This window comes from Hyaena hyaena, unplaced genomic scaffold (genome assembly GCF_003009895.1).
Source record: "Hyaena hyaena isolate Hyena2069 unplaced genomic scaffold, ASM300989v1 scaffold_285, whole genome shotgun sequence".
In the NCBI taxonomy this organism is placed as follows: domain Eukaryota; kingdom Metazoa; phylum Chordata; class Mammalia; order Carnivora; family Hyaenidae; genus Hyaena; species Hyaena hyaena.
Genome location: NW_024080917.1, coordinates 2,145,770 through 2,163,483, shown reverse-complemented (window position 1 = coordinate 2,163,483; position 17,714 = coordinate 2,145,770). Strand labels below are relative to the sequence as shown.

Here is a 17,714-nt window from a genome sequence, read left to right as displayed (position 1 = left end):
CTGAGCTGGCAGTCAGCACAGAGCCCGACGCGGGGCTCGAACCCACGAACCGCGAGATCATGACCTAAGCGAAAGTCGGACGCTTAACCGACTAAGCCACCCAGGCGCCCCTGTCTATCTTTTTTTAAAAAAATTAGTGTTTATTTGTTTTTGAGAGAGAGAGAGAGAGAGCGCGCGCCAGAGAGAGCATAAACAGGGGAGGGGCAGAGAGAGAGGGAAATACAGAATCCGAAGCAGGCTCCAGGCTCGGAGCTGTCAGCAAAGAGCCCAACACGGAGCCCAAACCCATGAGTCATGAGATCATGACCTGAGCCAAAGTCAGACGCTTACCGACTGAGCCACCCAGGCACCCCCAGCCACTTGTCTTGTTTGGTGGAATGTCTATATAAATGTTTTGCCTGTTTGAAAAAATATTATGATGTTGTTGAATTGTAAGTTTTCTGTATACATTCCGGTTACAAGTCCTTTATTGGATATACGATTTGCAAACATCTTTTTCCAGTCTAGGTCTTGTCTTTTAGTTTTACTAATGGGGTCTTTTGAAGCATAAAACTTTAAAATTTTGATGAATCAAAGCTTATATTTGAAAGTATAAATGTATCTTCTTTCTGAAGAGTTTCATTCTCTAAAATCCATATATGAGTCATCTTTTTATGATTTTTGATATCCAGCGTCTTCTTGCTTAAGTTGTTTTTACTAAGGACTCTGCACAGCTGGGAAGGCCTGTCAGAATGGGTAGGTGGGTCTGTGCTGTGGTAATAATCTAGATATTGGCCAGAATAATGTCTAAAACTTGAACACTTCTGACCTTCACAATCAGGAAGCATGACTTTGTTTTTTAAAGTTTATTTTTATTTACTTTGGTGGGAGGAGAGCAGGTGAGCACAAGCGGGGCAGCAGCTGTGGGGAGGGAGGGAGAGAGAGAGAGAGAGAGAGAGAATGAATGAATAAATGAATCCCAAGCAGACTCTGAGCTGTCAGCGCAGAGCCCAACACAGGGCTTGATCCCACAGACTGTGAGATTATGACCTGAGTCAAGAGCCAGACGCTTGGTGTACCCTCAGTTGAGCCCCCAGGTGCCTCAGAAGCCTGACTCTTGACCTTTGAGAGCAGGGCCTTACTTCCACGAGTCATGGCCCCGGGGGCTGTTGGCAGCTTGTTGAGAGGCCGCCTGTCTTGGGCTGGAGCTGCTGGTGGCCTTCAGAAGAGAGGGATCAGTGGCTCCTATTTTCAGCACCACACTCGGCCGGAATGCTGCTCCTCTGGGTGTGGCGAAGGTGTCAGACGCATGGCGTACCCTCTGGCTGAGTTTGTACGGCTTGGGTAACGTATCTCACTTGACAATTGCAGGTGAAGGACTTAACGAAATACTTGGACCCCTGCGGGCTTGGCGTGATCAGTTTTGAGGACTTCTGCCGAGGGATCACTGCCATCAGGAATGGAGGTCAGTCTCCCCCACCTTGTGCTTCCTTCCCCTCACATTCTCTGCTCCAGCCCTTGCCCCGCTGTGCCCTCAGCCAACCTTAGGAATGCCCCTCACTCGTCAGGCTCCTTCCCTTCTCCTCAAAGCCCCTAAAATACTCTGGGTGTTAGGGTGCTCTCTCCCTCTTCTTTGTTCCTCACACGTGCTGTCTTCCAGAACCGTCTAACTCAGTCCTTTATCCATAATGTTAGAAAGCTACTGCCCCTTTCCCCAGACGTACCAGAGCACCGGAAGGCTTACATGTGAGCGCCCACGTGCATGCTTGGTGTCGGTGCCCAGCAGGTGCTTGTTGCTGCATTTACCTTGTTGTCTATCAGTCCATCCTCTGCTTGGCTGACAAGCCATCCTGTTTTGAATGGGATGCATTTCAAATCGTATGCTCCATGCATTTCACCGTAAACACTTCCTGTGTTCTAGTCTTTTACCCAGAGTTCAGTATTTGTTTGTGGTCTTACCTTGAGTAAAAATTGACAGTGGAATGCACAAATCTTAAAGCAAATCTTAAGCCAGTCTGTGAATGTTGACAAATTCTTATGCCTAATAATGCGAATCTCCGCCAATTGTCCTCACCCCTGCAGACGCTTCCTCCTTTCAGCACCATCTGGGCTGAGTTTCACCACCCTGGGTCAGTTTTGCCTCTTATGCACCTGACACAAAGGAAATGATCTGTATATGCTCTTACATCTGGCTTCTCCCTGTGTGTGACGGTTTTGAGACCCACATTGTCGCACGGCTGGAGTGTGCATTTTCATCGCGCAGCACTGCTCCGTTGCATGCTTGTGCCACGTGTTGTTTATCCCTGCCCAGGGGTGGATACTCCCCTGGCGGCTAGTATGTTTCCACTTTGGGGCTATTAGGAGTCAAAGGTCCTAGTGACTTTTGTGTATAAGTCTGTGTGTGGGCGCATGTTTTCATGCCTTCGGGGCCTGTACACGTTGTGGCGGGGGGGTGGCTGGTCCTCTGGGTGTGAGCTTAGTGTCTACATGCTCTCAGGTTGCCCGTATTCTGTCCCTTCACGTGCAGCTCTGGAGCTCTGGAAGGCCTCTTTTTCTCATGGCCCAGCTGCAGCCTGGTGTGTGGGTGATGGAGGCCAAAAGGCACTGGGTGCAGGCCCTTCCTCTCTTCCTGCACATGTCAGAGAAGGAGGAGGAAGAAGAGACCTGGGCAGGACCTGCAGCGGCTGGGTCAAGGGAGGCCCTTGGACCCCAAGTTTTATCAGTAGTTGTAGGCAGAGTCGCCCATCTTGTCCGTCCGCTGTATCGCCCAACAGTGCCCTCTAGGAGCTGGGCTCCTACAACGCTGAGCCCGGGTGCCTCTGAGCTGTGCTCTGTGTATCGTGACCTGCGTGCATACTGCCATGGTCCGGGGGCCTGTGGTCCTTTGGGTCCAGAGCACACACTGAGGTTGGGAACGGTCCGTATGGGGGCTGGGGGCCATGCCATAGAACCATGCAGGCTGGCCCTAGGTAGGAGCCCTCTGTGAGGAGGCCACAGGGGAGCCGGGTAAGGTTGGCCGGAGTGAGGTCTGGTCCAGGTGGCGGAGCTGTCCCGAGGCCTACGTGGTGAGCATGGCTGAGGCTGACGGTGGGCAGGCCGCGGGCCCTGGGGCCGTGGCGAGGGTGCCACCAGCGCCTGGGCAGACGGGGCCTGGGGAGAGCCACATAGAGCAGGTGGAGCAGCAGACCCTCTGGAGCTGGGCCAGCTGGCAGGGCTGACAGACGTGGTAACGCCACGTGGGCCAGGGGAGGAGGCAAAGAGCCTTCAGATGCACTGTGATGTTTAAGCTCGGCACCGTGTGCCCGTGTGCGTAACCTGTCACGAGTACGTTGTAACCCTTTGGCCATTTTCTGAGGTTAGACATGCAGTTGACACAGGAAGTGATTTAAGCCTTCACCCTTTTGCACAAAGAGTTTGACGGTGGCTTCATGCACATTTGGGCCTCTGCCCCACCTCCAGTGTCTGTGGGGGCTTCTTGAATGCAGCGGCTTCCCATGCCCCCAGCCATGCTCCTCATGACCTCCCCGGGCCACCACACCTGTGCCCAGACCCTTGGGATGGCTTTGTGCTCCATCAGCTTCTTCTGGTAAACCTTTGAGGAACTCCAAGTCTATGCTTTTTTCTCTTTGTTTTAAAATCCAGTAATGATTTCTCTGATTCATCAATAATTTAAAAGTTTTTTAAGTTTCTAAATGTATTTTTTAAATGTTTATTTTTGAGAGAGAGAGAGCATGAGCAGGGGAGGGGCAGAGAGAGAGAGGGAGACACAGAATCTGAAGCAGCTCCAGGCTCTGAGCTGTCAGCACAGAGCTTGACACGGCTCAAACCTGTGAGTGAGATCATGACCTGAGCCGAAGTCGGACACTCAACTGACTGAGCCCCCCAGGTGCCCTGGTTTCTAAACATATTTTATTTTATTTTTTTATTTTTTATTTTTTTTTAATGTTTTATTTATTTCTAGGAGAGAGAGAGCGTGAGCAGGGGAGGGTCAGAGAGAGAGGGAGTCACAGACTGAAACAGGCTCCGAGCTGGCAGTCAGCACAGAGCCCGACGCGGGGCTCGAACCCACGAACTGCGAGATCATGAGCTGGCAGTCAGCACAGAGCCCGACGCGGGGCTCGAACCCACAAACTGCGAGATCATGACCTAAGCGAAAGTCGGACGCTTAACCGACTAAGCCACCCAGGCGCCCCTCTAAACATATTTTAAAATCTAGTCATGAGGTGCTGACAGTTTGGAGCCTAGCACCTTGCTTCAGATTCTGTGTCTCCCTCTCTCGCTGCCCCTCCCCTGTTCGGGCTCTTTTTCTCTCAAAAATAAACATTAAACAAACAAAAATCTAAGTCATTAGGGGCGCCTGGGTGGCTTAGTGGGTTAAGCATCAGATTTTGGTTCAGGTCATGATTCATGAGTTCTGGCCCTGTGTTGGGCTCTGCACTGTCAGCTCCGAGCCTACTTCGTATTCTCTGTCTCCCTCTCTCTCTGCCCCTCCCCTGTTCACGTTCTCTCTCTCAAAAATAAATAAACAAACATTGAGAAAAAAACTTTTAAAAAGTCATTAATTTTAAACCTAATCGTGTGTGATAGAGAATGGGATCCCTGTGTTCACTCTTTTTTAAATGTATGTTTATTTATTTTTGAGAGAGAGAGAGAAGAAGAAGAAGTAGTGAGGGAAGGGCAGAGAGAGAGGGAGACACAGAATCGGAAGCAGGCTCCAGGCTCTAAGCTGCCAGCACAGACCCCCACACAGGGCTCGAACCCACGGACCACGGGATCATGACCTGAGCCAAAGTCTGACACTTAACCGACGGAGCCACCCAGTCGCGCTTCTATATTCACTCCCTGACGTTTGTGGAGTGTATTTTGTGGTGTACCACACAGCCGGCTTTTACACCTGAGGTGTGCATGCTTGATGGAGTCCTTACTCTCAAGCCAAAGGACACGGGCTCCTGTGTGCACGGTCAAGACTTACTGTGTTTGTCTGTTTGGTCTCAGGGTCACAAGATCAGTGAGTCGCACAGATCAGTCAACAAATACATATGTGAGCTGTGTGTCCCACCAAGGTGGCGGCATCATTAGGTTTAGATAGCCTTCTTTCACCCTCGTGCTGGGTTGCTGGTGATGGAATCTGAGGAGCCCAGGACCGGAGGGCTGTTGGAGAAGGCGTCACAGCTCTGCCTGAGTGGTTTGGGGGTAGGAAGGTGACAGATGCACGGAGGCCAAGCCTAAGGCCCCAGGAAAACAAGTAAGATTGCCAGGAGAAGCAAGAAGCTGGAAAAGACGGGAAGCATGCTTCTAGAATACTGCGTGGCTGCGGAATGAATGCTGTTTTACACAGTCATCATAATTACACAAATTGACTATGTAACCAAAGACTGGACCATTTTGGAAGGTCGGGAGAGGGAAAGTGGAGAAGGTATGTTAAAATTCTCAAGTACTATGCAGGATGTCGGTAGAAAATTCTAGAATCCAGGAGGTCACAGGAACTACTTAGAAACACTGTGTAGAGGAACATGGACGACAGGCTAAGGGCGCGAGGACTGCCTCGTGCCGCCTCAGCCTGTCAGCACTGTTCCGTTCTCCAGCCACGGGAGGATGACGTGTGCCCCTGGGTTTCTCGTGACCACTCTTCGTCACAGACTGCAGCCCGTCTCCCTGGTGATGGCAGAAGCACAGCGTGCTGGCCGCGCCTGTCAGGTGGGAAGCCTGCAGCGTCCGTGTGTCCCTGGGTCTAAACTGTGGGGCCAGAGGGGCGGGACTGGGCTTCCTTGGGTTGAGGGGGCTGAGCACCCGGATGCCTCGCAAGGGTCAGGGCCGGGAACAGCAGTGGCAGCTGGTCCCGTGGGGATGGGCAGGAGAGAACCCAGGGTGGCAGGCAGCCGGATGGCCAGCGCCGTCCATGTGGCTCCGAGGCCCTCTCTCAGTCAAGTCCGGGATCCTGTGGGTAGCCTGGTGGCCGGTCTGCTCTCGTAGGCACAGTTCATGCCACGTGGAGCTCAGCTATAGGAGTTCCTGGTGGGTCACGACCTTGGAGTCAGCAAGTGCTCCGGGAACACGTGTGACCCGCTGGCGCCTGGCTGGGGAGAAGAGCCGTCTCTCCACAGGCTCCTCCTTTATCTGTGGGGAGGGAGGGGCTGCTGCCCGTTGCCCCGAGGGGCCGTCTCGTGGGTTGCATGTGTCCTGAAGTTGAGTGACTCAAGGATCACATGGATATCCGTTTGGTGAGAGAAGTGGCCTGTGTCCTTGAGTCCTGACCTCACCCTGACTCACCGAGACGGCTTCCGCCTGCACCTGCCACCCCTCCTCCCTCCTCCGTGCCTTTGTGTGGACTGTCCCCCTGCATCTGTCCCAGGAGCTGGCGGAGGGGAGCCTGGGGCGAGACCCTGGGACGGATCCTGGGCCGGTGCCAGAAAGGAGCTGGCCGGAGCTCGCTCCAGCCGGCCCTCCCCGCAGCCCGTCCCCTGGCTGCCCTGGCCGGCGCTACCCGGTCCCTCCGCACCCTCGTCGGCGCCTGGCCGGCTGCGCTGTCTGTCCAGTGCTGCGGCTGCACTGTCTTCTGAACCTGGGAGCAGCACCTCGCTGCTCTGAGCCTCGAAGTCCGGATACCGCAGCGCAAGTCCTGCCTCGTCCGGCCCACGCCCCCCACAGAGCTCCCATGGGACTCATTTGGGTCTCAGTATTTTCTCATTCTGGGTGGTAGTAGTTCCACTTTGGTGTAATTAAAATCAAAAACCTCCCAGTCAGTCCCACAGTTAGCATGGACGCTCCAGGAAATAGTGCTGTGTGTTTTCCTTTGGCGAGAACATTCTGGAATAGAAGCTTCTCCAGAGAGGGTGGGGCTTGGTCTCAATGTGATGGCGCGTTGCAGGTGGTGTCCGCCTGCCCGGAATTTAGCCTGCACGGAGCAGACCCCTGCTCCTGAAGTGAGGTGGTAAGCCCCGGGCGCAGGGGGCCCAGTCTGCTGCTGGGGTGCGTGGCGGAGGGGCTCCGGCCAGTGCCTGGGCTGAGGGACCGTGGTGACGAGAGCTTGAAGCAGATGGCGTGAGGGCCACACCCAGCGGAGGCCCGGCTGAGGCCTGCGAGCACGGCGGGCACAGATAGCATGGAGCCGGACTACTCTCGGCTCCAGGGACACAGCACATATGGAAGAACGGCGTCCCCTGCCCCGGGAGCTGGCTTTCCGGTGGAGGACAGCTTGCAGACAGTGAGGCAGGGCAGCTACAGGAGGGCGAGGCAGGAGTAGGGGTGCCCGGGGACGGCACGCGGGCACGTCTGGGGGCCGCGGGGAGGCCATCGTGGCCAGGTTGGGCAGCCGGCGTCACAAGGTGGAGGTGAAGGTACTGGGGACACGGCCAGGCCGTGGGCAACGAGGGAAGACTTGGACTTCCCCCCTGGGCTCAGCGCCGGCTCACCGGGTCCTCCTCCTGGAGCGAGCGTGAGGCGCCGGGCGTCCGGGCCGCCACAGCCCGTGTGGGCCCAGGGGAGAGGCCACGCTGGCGGAGTCGCCCCACCCGCATCGGACGTACTGCCAGGTGGTCTCAGGGATTCGGGCTTCGCTTTTCTTTTTTCTGTAGTTTGACTTCATTGCTTAAGTTTCATGAGGAAAGGAGAGTGAAAATAGAGTTATAACGAGAGCAAGTCAAAGGTGAATTTGAAATTGTTACCTGCTCGCATCTGGCAGAACGCAGCACACGCCTCGGGACCCACGTTCCACACAGCGGTCCCCCGGCGTTGCTCCGGCGTGCGGGCCCCGTCCTGGGAGGCAGGCTTTTTCCGCACCCGGGAACGACACAGCCAGGCACGCGGCGCGTCGACCCAGTTTGCAGCAAAGCGCGGGGAGCTGCTCACTGGCATGCCACACGGCCTTACCTACTTCAGGAATAGAGTGAGTTGGGGAGGGTGCGGGTTGCTGCAGACAGGCCATTACGCTCGCTGCCCCTTCTCCCCAAGCTCCGCAAGAGGAGGGTAAGCACATTGAAAATGTCCACCTGGGGGCGCCTGGGTGGCTCAGTCGGTTAAGCGTCCGACTTTCGCTTAGGTCATGATCTCGCGGTTCGTGGGTTCGAGCCCCGCGTCGGGCTCTGTGCTGACTGCCAGCTCAGAGCCTGGAGCCTGTTTCAGTCTGTGACTCCTTCTCTCTCTGACCCTCCCCTGCTCATGCTGTCTCTCTCTCTCTCTCTCTCTCTCTCTCTCTCTCCTAGAAATAAATAAAACATAAAAAAAAAAATTAAAAAAAAAAAAAAAAAAGAAAATGTCCACCTGACTGAAAATTGTCTTTGTTCATATGGAGAAAACATACAAGAGAACCACACTTAGTCCCCGTGAGGAAAATGACAGCACCAGCTTTGTCTGCAACTCCCACCCCCCCCCCCGCCCGCCCCGCCAAGACCCCTCGGCCATTTGCCCACCCCTCGAGGCTGAGCACACATCCACCGTGTCTAGAACCATCGGGTGTGTTTCGAGAGCTTCGAATTCTGTTTCAGGTTTCGGAGGGCAAGGAAGACTGTTCCCATTTGAGGGGGGAAATAGGCCAAAGACAGAGTAGCTTTTTACAAAGTACACGTGCAGTCTCAAAGCGCACAGGAGCCCTCCAGCCCCTCGCCCCAGAAACCCCAGACTGGTGTCCACAGCTAGCCTCGCCCCATCGCCTGCGCCGGAGACCCCGACTCCCAGCCCGGGGACTCCAGCGCACGCCGTCCCGGGAAGATGGCACGAAACACGGCGACAGAGTGCCTGTGCTGCTTAAAAGCCGCATGGGAGTTTTTTTGGCATCAAGGCTTTGATCAGTGCTGCAAACTAGGTTTGTGTTGAGCACCTCATAACTGCTGGACACATACAGATTTGAATTCACACAGTTGTTGAGGGGAAAAAGCATTATTCTGTTTAAATTAAGAAAATTCTTAATTTTAGTTTTTTAATTAAAAAATTTTTTAATGTTTATTTTTGAAAGAGAGAAAGACACAGTGCAAGCAGGGGAGGGCTGGAGAAAGAGGGAGTCACAGAATCTGAAGCAGCTCCAGGCTCTGAGCTGTCAGCACAGAGGCCGATGCGGGGCTCAAACCCACAAGCCATGAGATCATGCCCTGAGCCTCAGACGCTTAACTGACTGAGCCACGCAGGCGCCCCAAGAGAGTCCTCTAGAAACAGGACGGGTCCTGCTGTTGCTGTGTGCTGAAGGGTCCTTCAGTATCCGTTCACCCTTCCGCACTTACCTGGGCTCTCGTGGTAACTTCAAAGCACTGACTCTTCAGAGCCTGGCTGGAGGGCATGGGCTTGGCTAGCAGCTTTCTCCCCTTGAGGTCCTGCTGCCAAAGAGGAGTGTCCTCAGGGGGCGACTGGCTGGCTCAGTCAGAAGTGCTTGTGATTCTCGATCTTTGGGCTGTGAGTTTGAGCCCCACATTGGGCATAGAGCTTACTTTAAAAAAAAAAAATAAGGGACTGAAGTTTTGTTAGATTATGTGAGATGTATTGAGAATGAATCTCAAGCAGGCTCTGCGCAGTCAGCACAGAGCCTGACATAGGGCTAGATCCCACGGACCGTGAGATCATGACCTGAGTCGAAACCAAAAGTGGGGCGCATAACCGACTGAGCCACTCAGGCGCCCTAAGTGATGTCTTTTAAATAATTCCTATTATGATCTGTTTGCTGCTCATAACACTGACACCCAGTGTGTAGGTTTTCTCTGGGGACACCAGCGGGGTGTCCTACGATTTAATGTGCTCTGATACCAGCTGTCAGAGTTAGTGAAGCCTTTGGGTGCCTGGGCCACCCAAACTTCTCTCTGACCTGACCGTGAATCCAGGGTCCCCAGTACCCCTCCCTCAGGCGTGATAATTTGCTGCAAAGGCTCGTAGAGCCCAGGGAAATACTTTACTTACCGTTAGCAGTGTACTCAGAAGGTTACATACGAACAGCCAGGTGAAGAGGTGCACAGGGTGAAGTGTGCCCGGGCCTGGAACACACCTTCTGCCCCAGCGAGTTTGCATTGCACCTCCTGGCACGTTGATGAGTCCATTAACCCGGAAGCTGTCTGAGCCCCTTCATTTTGGGTTTGAAATTGCCTTTATTATAAAATAAGACATTTATTACAGAAGATAAAGTTCAGCAACAACGAAGAAGAGAGGCACCTGGGTGGCTAAGTCAGTTAAGTGTCCGACTTCGGCTCAGGTCATGACCTCACGGTGTCAGTTTGAGCCCGGTGTTGGACTCTGTGCTGACCGCTCAGAGCCTGGAGGCTGTTTCAGGTTCTGTGTCTTATTCTTTCTGCCCTGCGCCACCCCCCTGCCTGTGCTCTGTCTCTCAAAAATAAATAAATGTAAAAAAAATAAAAAAGAAGAAGAAGAAGAAGATAGAAACTGCCAGTGACTCCAGCACCGAGCGCAAGATGCTATTTTGGTATAGTTTCATCACACCTACACCGCCCCCCCCGCCCCCCCCTCGCCCCACAGGTTTAAAAAATTTAAATCTGGCACCTAATACTTTTTTTTTTTTTTTATTTTTTTTTTTTTTTTAATATATTTTTTTTTTTATTTATTTCTAGGAGAGAGAGAGAGACAGCGTGAGCAGGGAAGGGTCAGAGAGAGAGGGAGTCACAGACTGAAACAGGCTCCAGGCTCTGAGCTGGCAGTCAGCACAGAGCCCGACGCGGGGCTCGAACCCACGAACCGCGAGATCATGACCTAAGCGAAAGTCGGACGCTTAACCGACTAAGCCACCCAGGCGCCCCACCTAATACTTTTTAAAGCCCGTGACCAGTGTGACAGGCTTGAGATCTTGCTCCTCCTCTTCTACAGTGCTGTTGGGGGTCTTAAGAAACAAACGTTTTCTCATTCTGCCTCCACACCACCTCTCTGGGGGGAGGGCACACCTGCTTCCCCGTCCTCGGCGCGCCGCCTTCCCCCCTGCGCTTCTCACGGGCTGTCCCGAGCCCCCACTCGCCTTCACCACCCTGGCGCCGTCCCCCGTGGCTTCTGGGGCTCGTGCGGGCTCCCTGCTGAGTACTGGGTCTTATCTCCCGCAGAGTCCGATGGCCAGCTGTGCGGGGTCGCACCTGCCCGGGACGAGGAGCCGCCCACCTGCCCCGATGAGTTCGACGACTTCGTTACCTTTGAGGCAAGTGGTTCTCACTGAGGGGCTGAGAGGGGATCTGATGTGACACGTCTTCCCTTATGCCCCCTGAATCCGGCTCCACTTAGTGGGACCATGCACGCAGCTAGGGGCTCTGGGGGGGGGTGCTCGTTGTTGCGGCAGGGGGTGGCAGGTGTCTGCTCCCCACTGCTCACCCGAGAGCATCGACAGGGGTTCCTTTGGGGCCTGGGCTGTTAGGGTTCTCCAGTGCAGTTGCTGTCACTTCTGCCAGGCTGCCAAGCAAGGCCAGAGCAGAGGACCTGCTGTGAGGTTTCCATGTCACCGGATTTCAGATCGTTTTCTAGGTTTAGGGACTTGTAGCACCTCATGCCCCTTTGCCACCTGCCTCCAGGGTCGCTATGGTTACATGGTGTCGCCTCTAATTATGGGCGTTTTGTTCTCTGCATGGCAGGGCGGAGGCCTGTGAGCACAGTCACAGGAGGCTACCACAGTTGTGCCCCCCCTGGCTGGAGGAGTGAGCAGATGCTGGGACAGCCCATGTGGCTGGACCTGGAGGTTTTTTCTTGTTAAAAAAATACATTAGAAACTGCTGAGCGCCTGAAGAGCTGTTGGGGAAGGAGGTGATGATAGTCACCAGTCCCTCAGTCCTCTGCTGCCCAGTGAGGGGTGCAGGGAGCAGGGCCAGGCTGTGACCTGGTGGCTGTGAGCTTCAGTGTCTAGGTAAAATGAGGGGGGTGCACAGAGTGGCCTCTCGGAGTCCACGGGGACTCACCGCTTTCCTTTGGGGTCTTGTATCCTGGCTCCGAGAAGCTGCTCTGGGCATTGGTCAGCTCAGATAACAGGTTCACTTTCGGACCGTCCCTTCTGGTGGCAAGACCTCTGGGCCACCTGGGAGCATTCACCACTCACGGCTTTGTCGCGAAGTACCAGCCAGGCGTGGGCCTCTCGAGGGCAGGGACCACCCCACCTGGCATCCTGTTATGCGAGGTTGGTGTGTTCATTCTGCGTGTGACCTTGAGGGGTATCAGGCCCGGTCCTGGGGTTGGACGCCAGATGTCATACGTGGCCAACTAGGGGCTGCAGGACGGCAGGATTCTGCTGTATCACTTTTCAGATGGGCTGCCGGCCCCTGTGATGTAGACAGGCTGCTCGCATGACTGGAGCAGGGCTGGCTCCCTTTACAGCAAGGTGGGGGAGGCTCTGTGCTGTTTGACACACTTGAATTTTCCAGGAGTGTGCCTCAGGTCAGGGGAGCCCTCCTTTCCGTTTGGAGCATCTGAGGGGTTGCAGTGCTTATGCAGCCAGTGGCCATCAGACCTCTGTCCCCCTCCCAGCGGAGCCGGGCCTGAGCACCGAACCGGCATCTTCTGCTCTGTCCCTCTCGGGTTTCTGCTGGATCATCATAGTGGACGCAGGGGGTTGAAGGGTAGTCTCCCAAAAGATAGGATCCCTCGGAACCTGTGAACGTGACCTTATCTGAAGATAGGGTCTCAGGTATGTAATAGGTTGAGGGTTTTGAGATGAGATCATGCTGGGTAGTAGGCCGGGCCCTCAATCCAATGACTGGTGTCCTTAGAAGACAGGAGAAGACACGCAGGGTCCGTGTGCTGCTGCAGCAGACGCTGCAGGGCGCAGGCAGGGCCGCCCCCCCCCCCCCGCGCCTCTGGAGGGGCCCCCCTTGCCGGCACCTCCATGACCGAGAGCACCCGTCCCTGTGGTGTGAAGCTGCCCAGTCTGTGGTCACCTGATGTGGCTGCCCCAGGACACTGATACGGGGGGGTGTCACTCAGCGTGGTGAGAGGCATCAACACATTTGGTGCCCCCAGAGTTCACTCGGTCCAAAAGTGAGGGAGCCCTTGGTGCCGGGCTGCCCCCGGAACCCTGAGCAGAGCAGGCCAGGGCCCCGTCCAGCTGGGGCCCTCGGGGTGCAGGCTCCCATCTGGTGCTCGTCACCTCCGCAGGCATGGCGGGACCCCGGTGTTTCAAAGAATGCAAAAGGAATGCTCCTAATTTGTTTTTCAGAAAGGAAGAAACAGTTTATGTTTGTTACTTTAAAAAAGATTAATACACTTCATAATTTGGCAATTTTTGCTTTTCAGAAAATGAAGCAGATAGTGCAGAGTCCCCATTTTCTCCCCTACACACACACACACAGACACACACACAGACACACGCGCACACACACCACGCACGCGCACACACACACACAGTTTCCTTCATCATAAACGTCTTGCTCTCATTAGTATGATGTGTTTGTTACAACTGATGATCCCGAATGGATCTATTGCTGCGAACAAAGCCCACAGTTTCCACTCGGGCCCCTTCGTGGTGTTACGCATTCTGTGGGTTTTAACAAATGGACAAGGTCGTGTGTCCCCCATGTCCTGCCAAGGAGTCTTGCTGCCTTCCGCACGCTCTGCTCCCCGGACTCACCCCTCCTTCCCAGACAGCACCTGGCAGCAGCCGATCTTCTGCTGTCCGAATGGTTTTGCCTTTTCCAGAATGCCGCAGAGGTGGAATGCAGTGTGCAGCCTTTGCTGGCTTCTGTTCTGTTGCTTGATGTGCATTTAAGTCTCCACAGAGAGGCTCTTCCATGTCTTTTTATGCTTTTATGATCTTTAGATGTAACTTTCAGGGGACTGGAACTAGGTACTATGAAACTTCTAGAAAGATGTTCTTTTAAAAAAGCTTGCGTGTCATATACTCTTACAAGGTCAGGGGCACCTGGGTAGCTCCGTCGTCTGAGCATCCGACTTCGGCTCAGGTCATGATCTCACAGTTCATGGGTTCCAGCCTGTGTTGGGCTCGCTGCTGTCAGTGCAGAGCCTGCTGCGGATCCTCTGTCCCTGCCTCTCTCTGCCCTTCCTCCCCCCACCCCCTCAGGTGCGCGCGCACACTCCCTCTCTTGACAATAAATAAACATTGAAAAGAAAAAAATTTCAGTAAGAATACAGGTGGAAAATAAGCACATTGCACACAAATCTCGCATTCGGAGACCTCTCCTCCTGGCCCAGCACGCAACGGTGAGGGGCAGGGGTGCTGTGCAGTCACTGGTGGGCTGTTCCAGGCAGGGCTACTTCCTGTGGGCTCCTTGCTGAGACACCCCTAGGAGAGTTACGGACGTGCCCCCCCTGAGAGGGGGGTGGGGTGAGGGCCGCCCAGGTTTGTCCCTGAGCGCACAGGAAGGAACGAAGCCAGGAGCGCCCCAGGCCCTGCAGCAGGCAGGGGCGAGCTCTGCTATCAGGGTTTCTGGAAGGGCCATGGGAGGGTCACGGAGAACAGGCACAAACAGAAACGATAAGCATTGTCCCTGCTGTGCCTTCTCTGTTCCTCCCTCCTCCCAGCGAGGCCTCTAGAGGAAAGAGCTGGCTTAGTAAAATGATGGGCACTGTGTCTTTTCTGCGAACTGTTACAACAAAGGTTTGAAAGTCAAGAATAAAAGCCACTGTTCTGAGGACACTTCCTGAACTTTGTCCCCCTTCCCCCAGTTGGTCAGCACAGCAGCACGGTTAATGGAGCGTGTCTTGGAGCAGGTTAAACTTTTCCCGAGGCTTCGACGTACCTTCAGGTGAGCACGCAGGTTTTGCTGAAACCCCAGCACGCCTTGCAGCTTGGAAGGCCCCAGGGTCAGCCGAACGAAGCTGGTGAGCGGCCTGGACAGACGTCCCCAGTGTTTTCCATACCGTGGGGAGGCGTCTGTCTTGGCGAGCACGCCCTCCCTGAGCTGGGGCGTGGAGCCCACGGAGGCTGCCCGGGCTCGTGCCCGAGCGGGTAGAGGGCAGTCATGGTCTCGCAGGGGGCCCGTGACCTGGACGGCGAGGATCCTGGGCAGCGTTGGCCACGCCGGAGCCCCTCGCCGATGGCTCTGAACCTGCTTCCTTGTCTGTCAGCAGACCATTGTTAACCGCTGAAGGTAACGTTTGCATGTGGCAGAGTTTTCTAGATGCACTTGATTTTCAAATGAGTTCACGCCAGCCTGTGAGTCTGTAAATATTTTAAAAGTTGATAGCATAGATTTGTGGGCTTCCGGGCCAAGTTGGGTCCCATGTGGCAGCAAATGCGAGCTGACGGGGCAAGTCTGTGAGCCGGTCCTGTGTCTTGTGCAGGCTGCCGTGTGCTCTGAGGTGAGCTCGGCCTCTCTGGAAAGATGGATGCTCACCTCGCTGCTCTGGAAAACTACCTGGCTCGCTGACATTTTTTCAGGGCGTCCTTGAATCATAGAAGTTGACCCTCAGGGGGTGAGCAGGTGGGGCAGCACCTGTAGAACGAGCCAGCTCTGGTGCCCCTGGGGCGGCTCTGTGTGCCCTCTGGCTCCTTAGGATCAACCACCAGGTCAGGCCGCTCAGCACCCCCACTGGGCGCCTGACACTCCAGGATCCGACCTCCAGGGCACTGTTTTATCATCTATGCAAACATGAAGCCTTCAGTGAGGTGGGAAGCAGGGCTCATCTGTCTGCCTCGCCTGTGCAGGAGGAATGGATTGGCTTTAGGAATGAGGAAGTAAAGGCGGAGGGGAACATTTGCCCTCCCCTATCTGTTTCAAAGGCAGATGAGTGGCCTAGAGCAGAGGGCTGGTGCCCAGCCTGTGGCGGGCCGCTTTGTGCCACCTCTGCCTCCTTGCCTCTGTGTCCCTAGAGAGGGTCTTCTACCCGGGCCTGTCCTGTCCAAGCTCTGGGGAGGGTTTAGGCCACAGCCCTGGCCTCCGTTGTGCCATTCAGGTGGGCTCCTTGCAGGCGAAAGAGACAGGCCCGGCTGCCTGTACCCTCCGCCCCTTCCTGCAGGGAGGGCGCGCAGCTCCACGCGCACTTGGCTTGCCCTGGCACACGCTGAGCTGCCCGTTGAGGGCGCGGGGTCCGTGCAGGCCAGAGGAGCATCGTGCTTTTCAGAGGTGCCGGTTCGTTGGTTTGTTTGAAAGCTGACCTCAAGAGTTAAGGTCTGTTTCCTGTTTCCTATAGAAAGTCACCTCAGGGTCCCTAGTCACTATCTGAGGGGCCCCTGTGGGCCTGCTTGGGGAGGCCGGGGCGTGCGGGCCTTGCCTGCTTCCCAGGTCTGAGGATAAGCGGCTGGGGAGAGCAGGGCTGCACGGGACTGCCTTACAGACAAGGACAGTGTTTTCTTTTAGGAGTTTTTGTCTGGATACAGAATAGCCGACTCTGGTCCTTGTTGTCATTTCAAGTCCAGGGGTGGGAGGGCTTCCTCCCGCCCTTGGGTGATTCTCAGGCAGCACCCCTTTGTGAGCGCACACCGTCGTCTGGGCAGCCGACCAGCCGCCACACGTCCGCAGAGCCCAGGAATTGGCAGTGGAGTGTAGGCCTGCTCTGTTGTGCCCGCTGTGCGGGCCCAGCCCCTGATCTTCAGGCGCCTGCCTCGCTCAGCTGCCCGTCTCCGGCCGTGCTGCCCGTCGGTGGAGCAGAGAGCCAGCCCTGAGCCCGGCAGAAAGTGCTCCCTGCTCCCTGATGAGGAGGGAGAGCAGGACTAGCCGCCGCCTCTGAGGGGGATTTCCTGGTTTTGGGTTTTGAAGTGAGTGTTGTTTAGGAATTCCTTAGTTGCCTTCGATCCCAAGGGAGGTTTGGTTTTCCCTTGGAAACACAGGTAACGAGGCCACGTCGGGAGTGCCTGCTCCCACATCACCCGGCGCCGTCCGGGCCGTACAGACAGCTGCCGGCGGCTCTGCCCGCCGGGGACTCGCGGGCCCCACCGTCCTCCGAGTCTCTTTCTGTGCCTGCCTGTGTGGCCTCCCGATCCCCGTCCCACCCGACAGGGCTCAGAGTGGCTGGGACCCCAGCACAGGGGCACTGGGCTGGGGGACGGCGGGCGGAGGGCGGGCCCCGGCCTGTCGTCGGCATGCTTGGCTCTTGCCCGCTCGACCTGGGCCTTTCACGCCGCTTCGACGTGACAAGGAGCCACAGGAGTGCAGCCGGCAGAAGCCCTCACAGCTAGCAGAGGACCGGGGCCTTTTTGTTACCAGGCGCGTCTGAGCGAGCTGTGCTCTCGTGACACCAGAGCGACGGGACAGAGTGCACCTTCCTCTAGCTGCTTTTCTGGACTCTCACTTGTTCTCAGGTGGTTAAGCTCAAAGTCTTTGGAGCATGAAAAGCTGGCTACACTCCGTAGCCAGTGCAGTTGCGTTGGAGTTACAGCTGAGGTTACACGCTGAAATGACCTGTCGAATGGGTCTTTGGACTTAAGTCATTTGCAGTGCTGGGTCCTGTGCTGGGGGCTGGGTCCGTTAGAGTGTAAATAGAGGTAGATTCTGTGGAAAGTAGATCTTCAACCAGTGAACACATTGGATTGGTTAAGTAATTGAAGAGGTAGAATTTTGAGGTTAGACCACGCACTCGCGTTTCAAAGCAGTAGCCTGGACATACATAACAGATGCTGATGGTGACTTTTTCATTGAACAAGGCATGTTCCTATACTGTTTGTTGGGTAGAAATAGTCCAAGTGCCAGGAGCCACAGGGGTGGCTCCCTCGTGCTTACCTACGACTTGGGGCGCCTTCTGTTTTAGGTAGGCATCTCTAACTAACTTTCTTTTTTTTTTTTTTTTTTTTAATTTTTTTAATGTTTTATTTATTTTTAGCAGAGAGAGAGAGACAGCGTGAGCAGGGGAGGGTCAGAGATAGAGGGAGTCACAGACTCTGAAAC

At 55.2% G+C, this 17,714-nt stretch overlaps 1 protein-coding gene across 1 annotated transcript in view; it reads left to right on the top strand.

The window, feature by feature from the left end:
• RAB11FIP3 (RAB11 family interacting protein 3) overlaps positions 1-17,714 on the top strand; it is an 86,681-nt gene that overhangs the window by 44,941 nt on the left and 24,026 nt on the right. The window contains exons 2-3 of the mRNA XM_039246776.1: positions 1,351-1,444; positions 11,001-11,092. Coding sequence (XP_039102707.1) covers positions 1,351-1,444; positions 11,001-11,092 — 186 coding nt within the window. The remainder of the gene's footprint in view (positions 1-1,350; positions 1,445-11,000; positions 11,093-17,714) is intronic.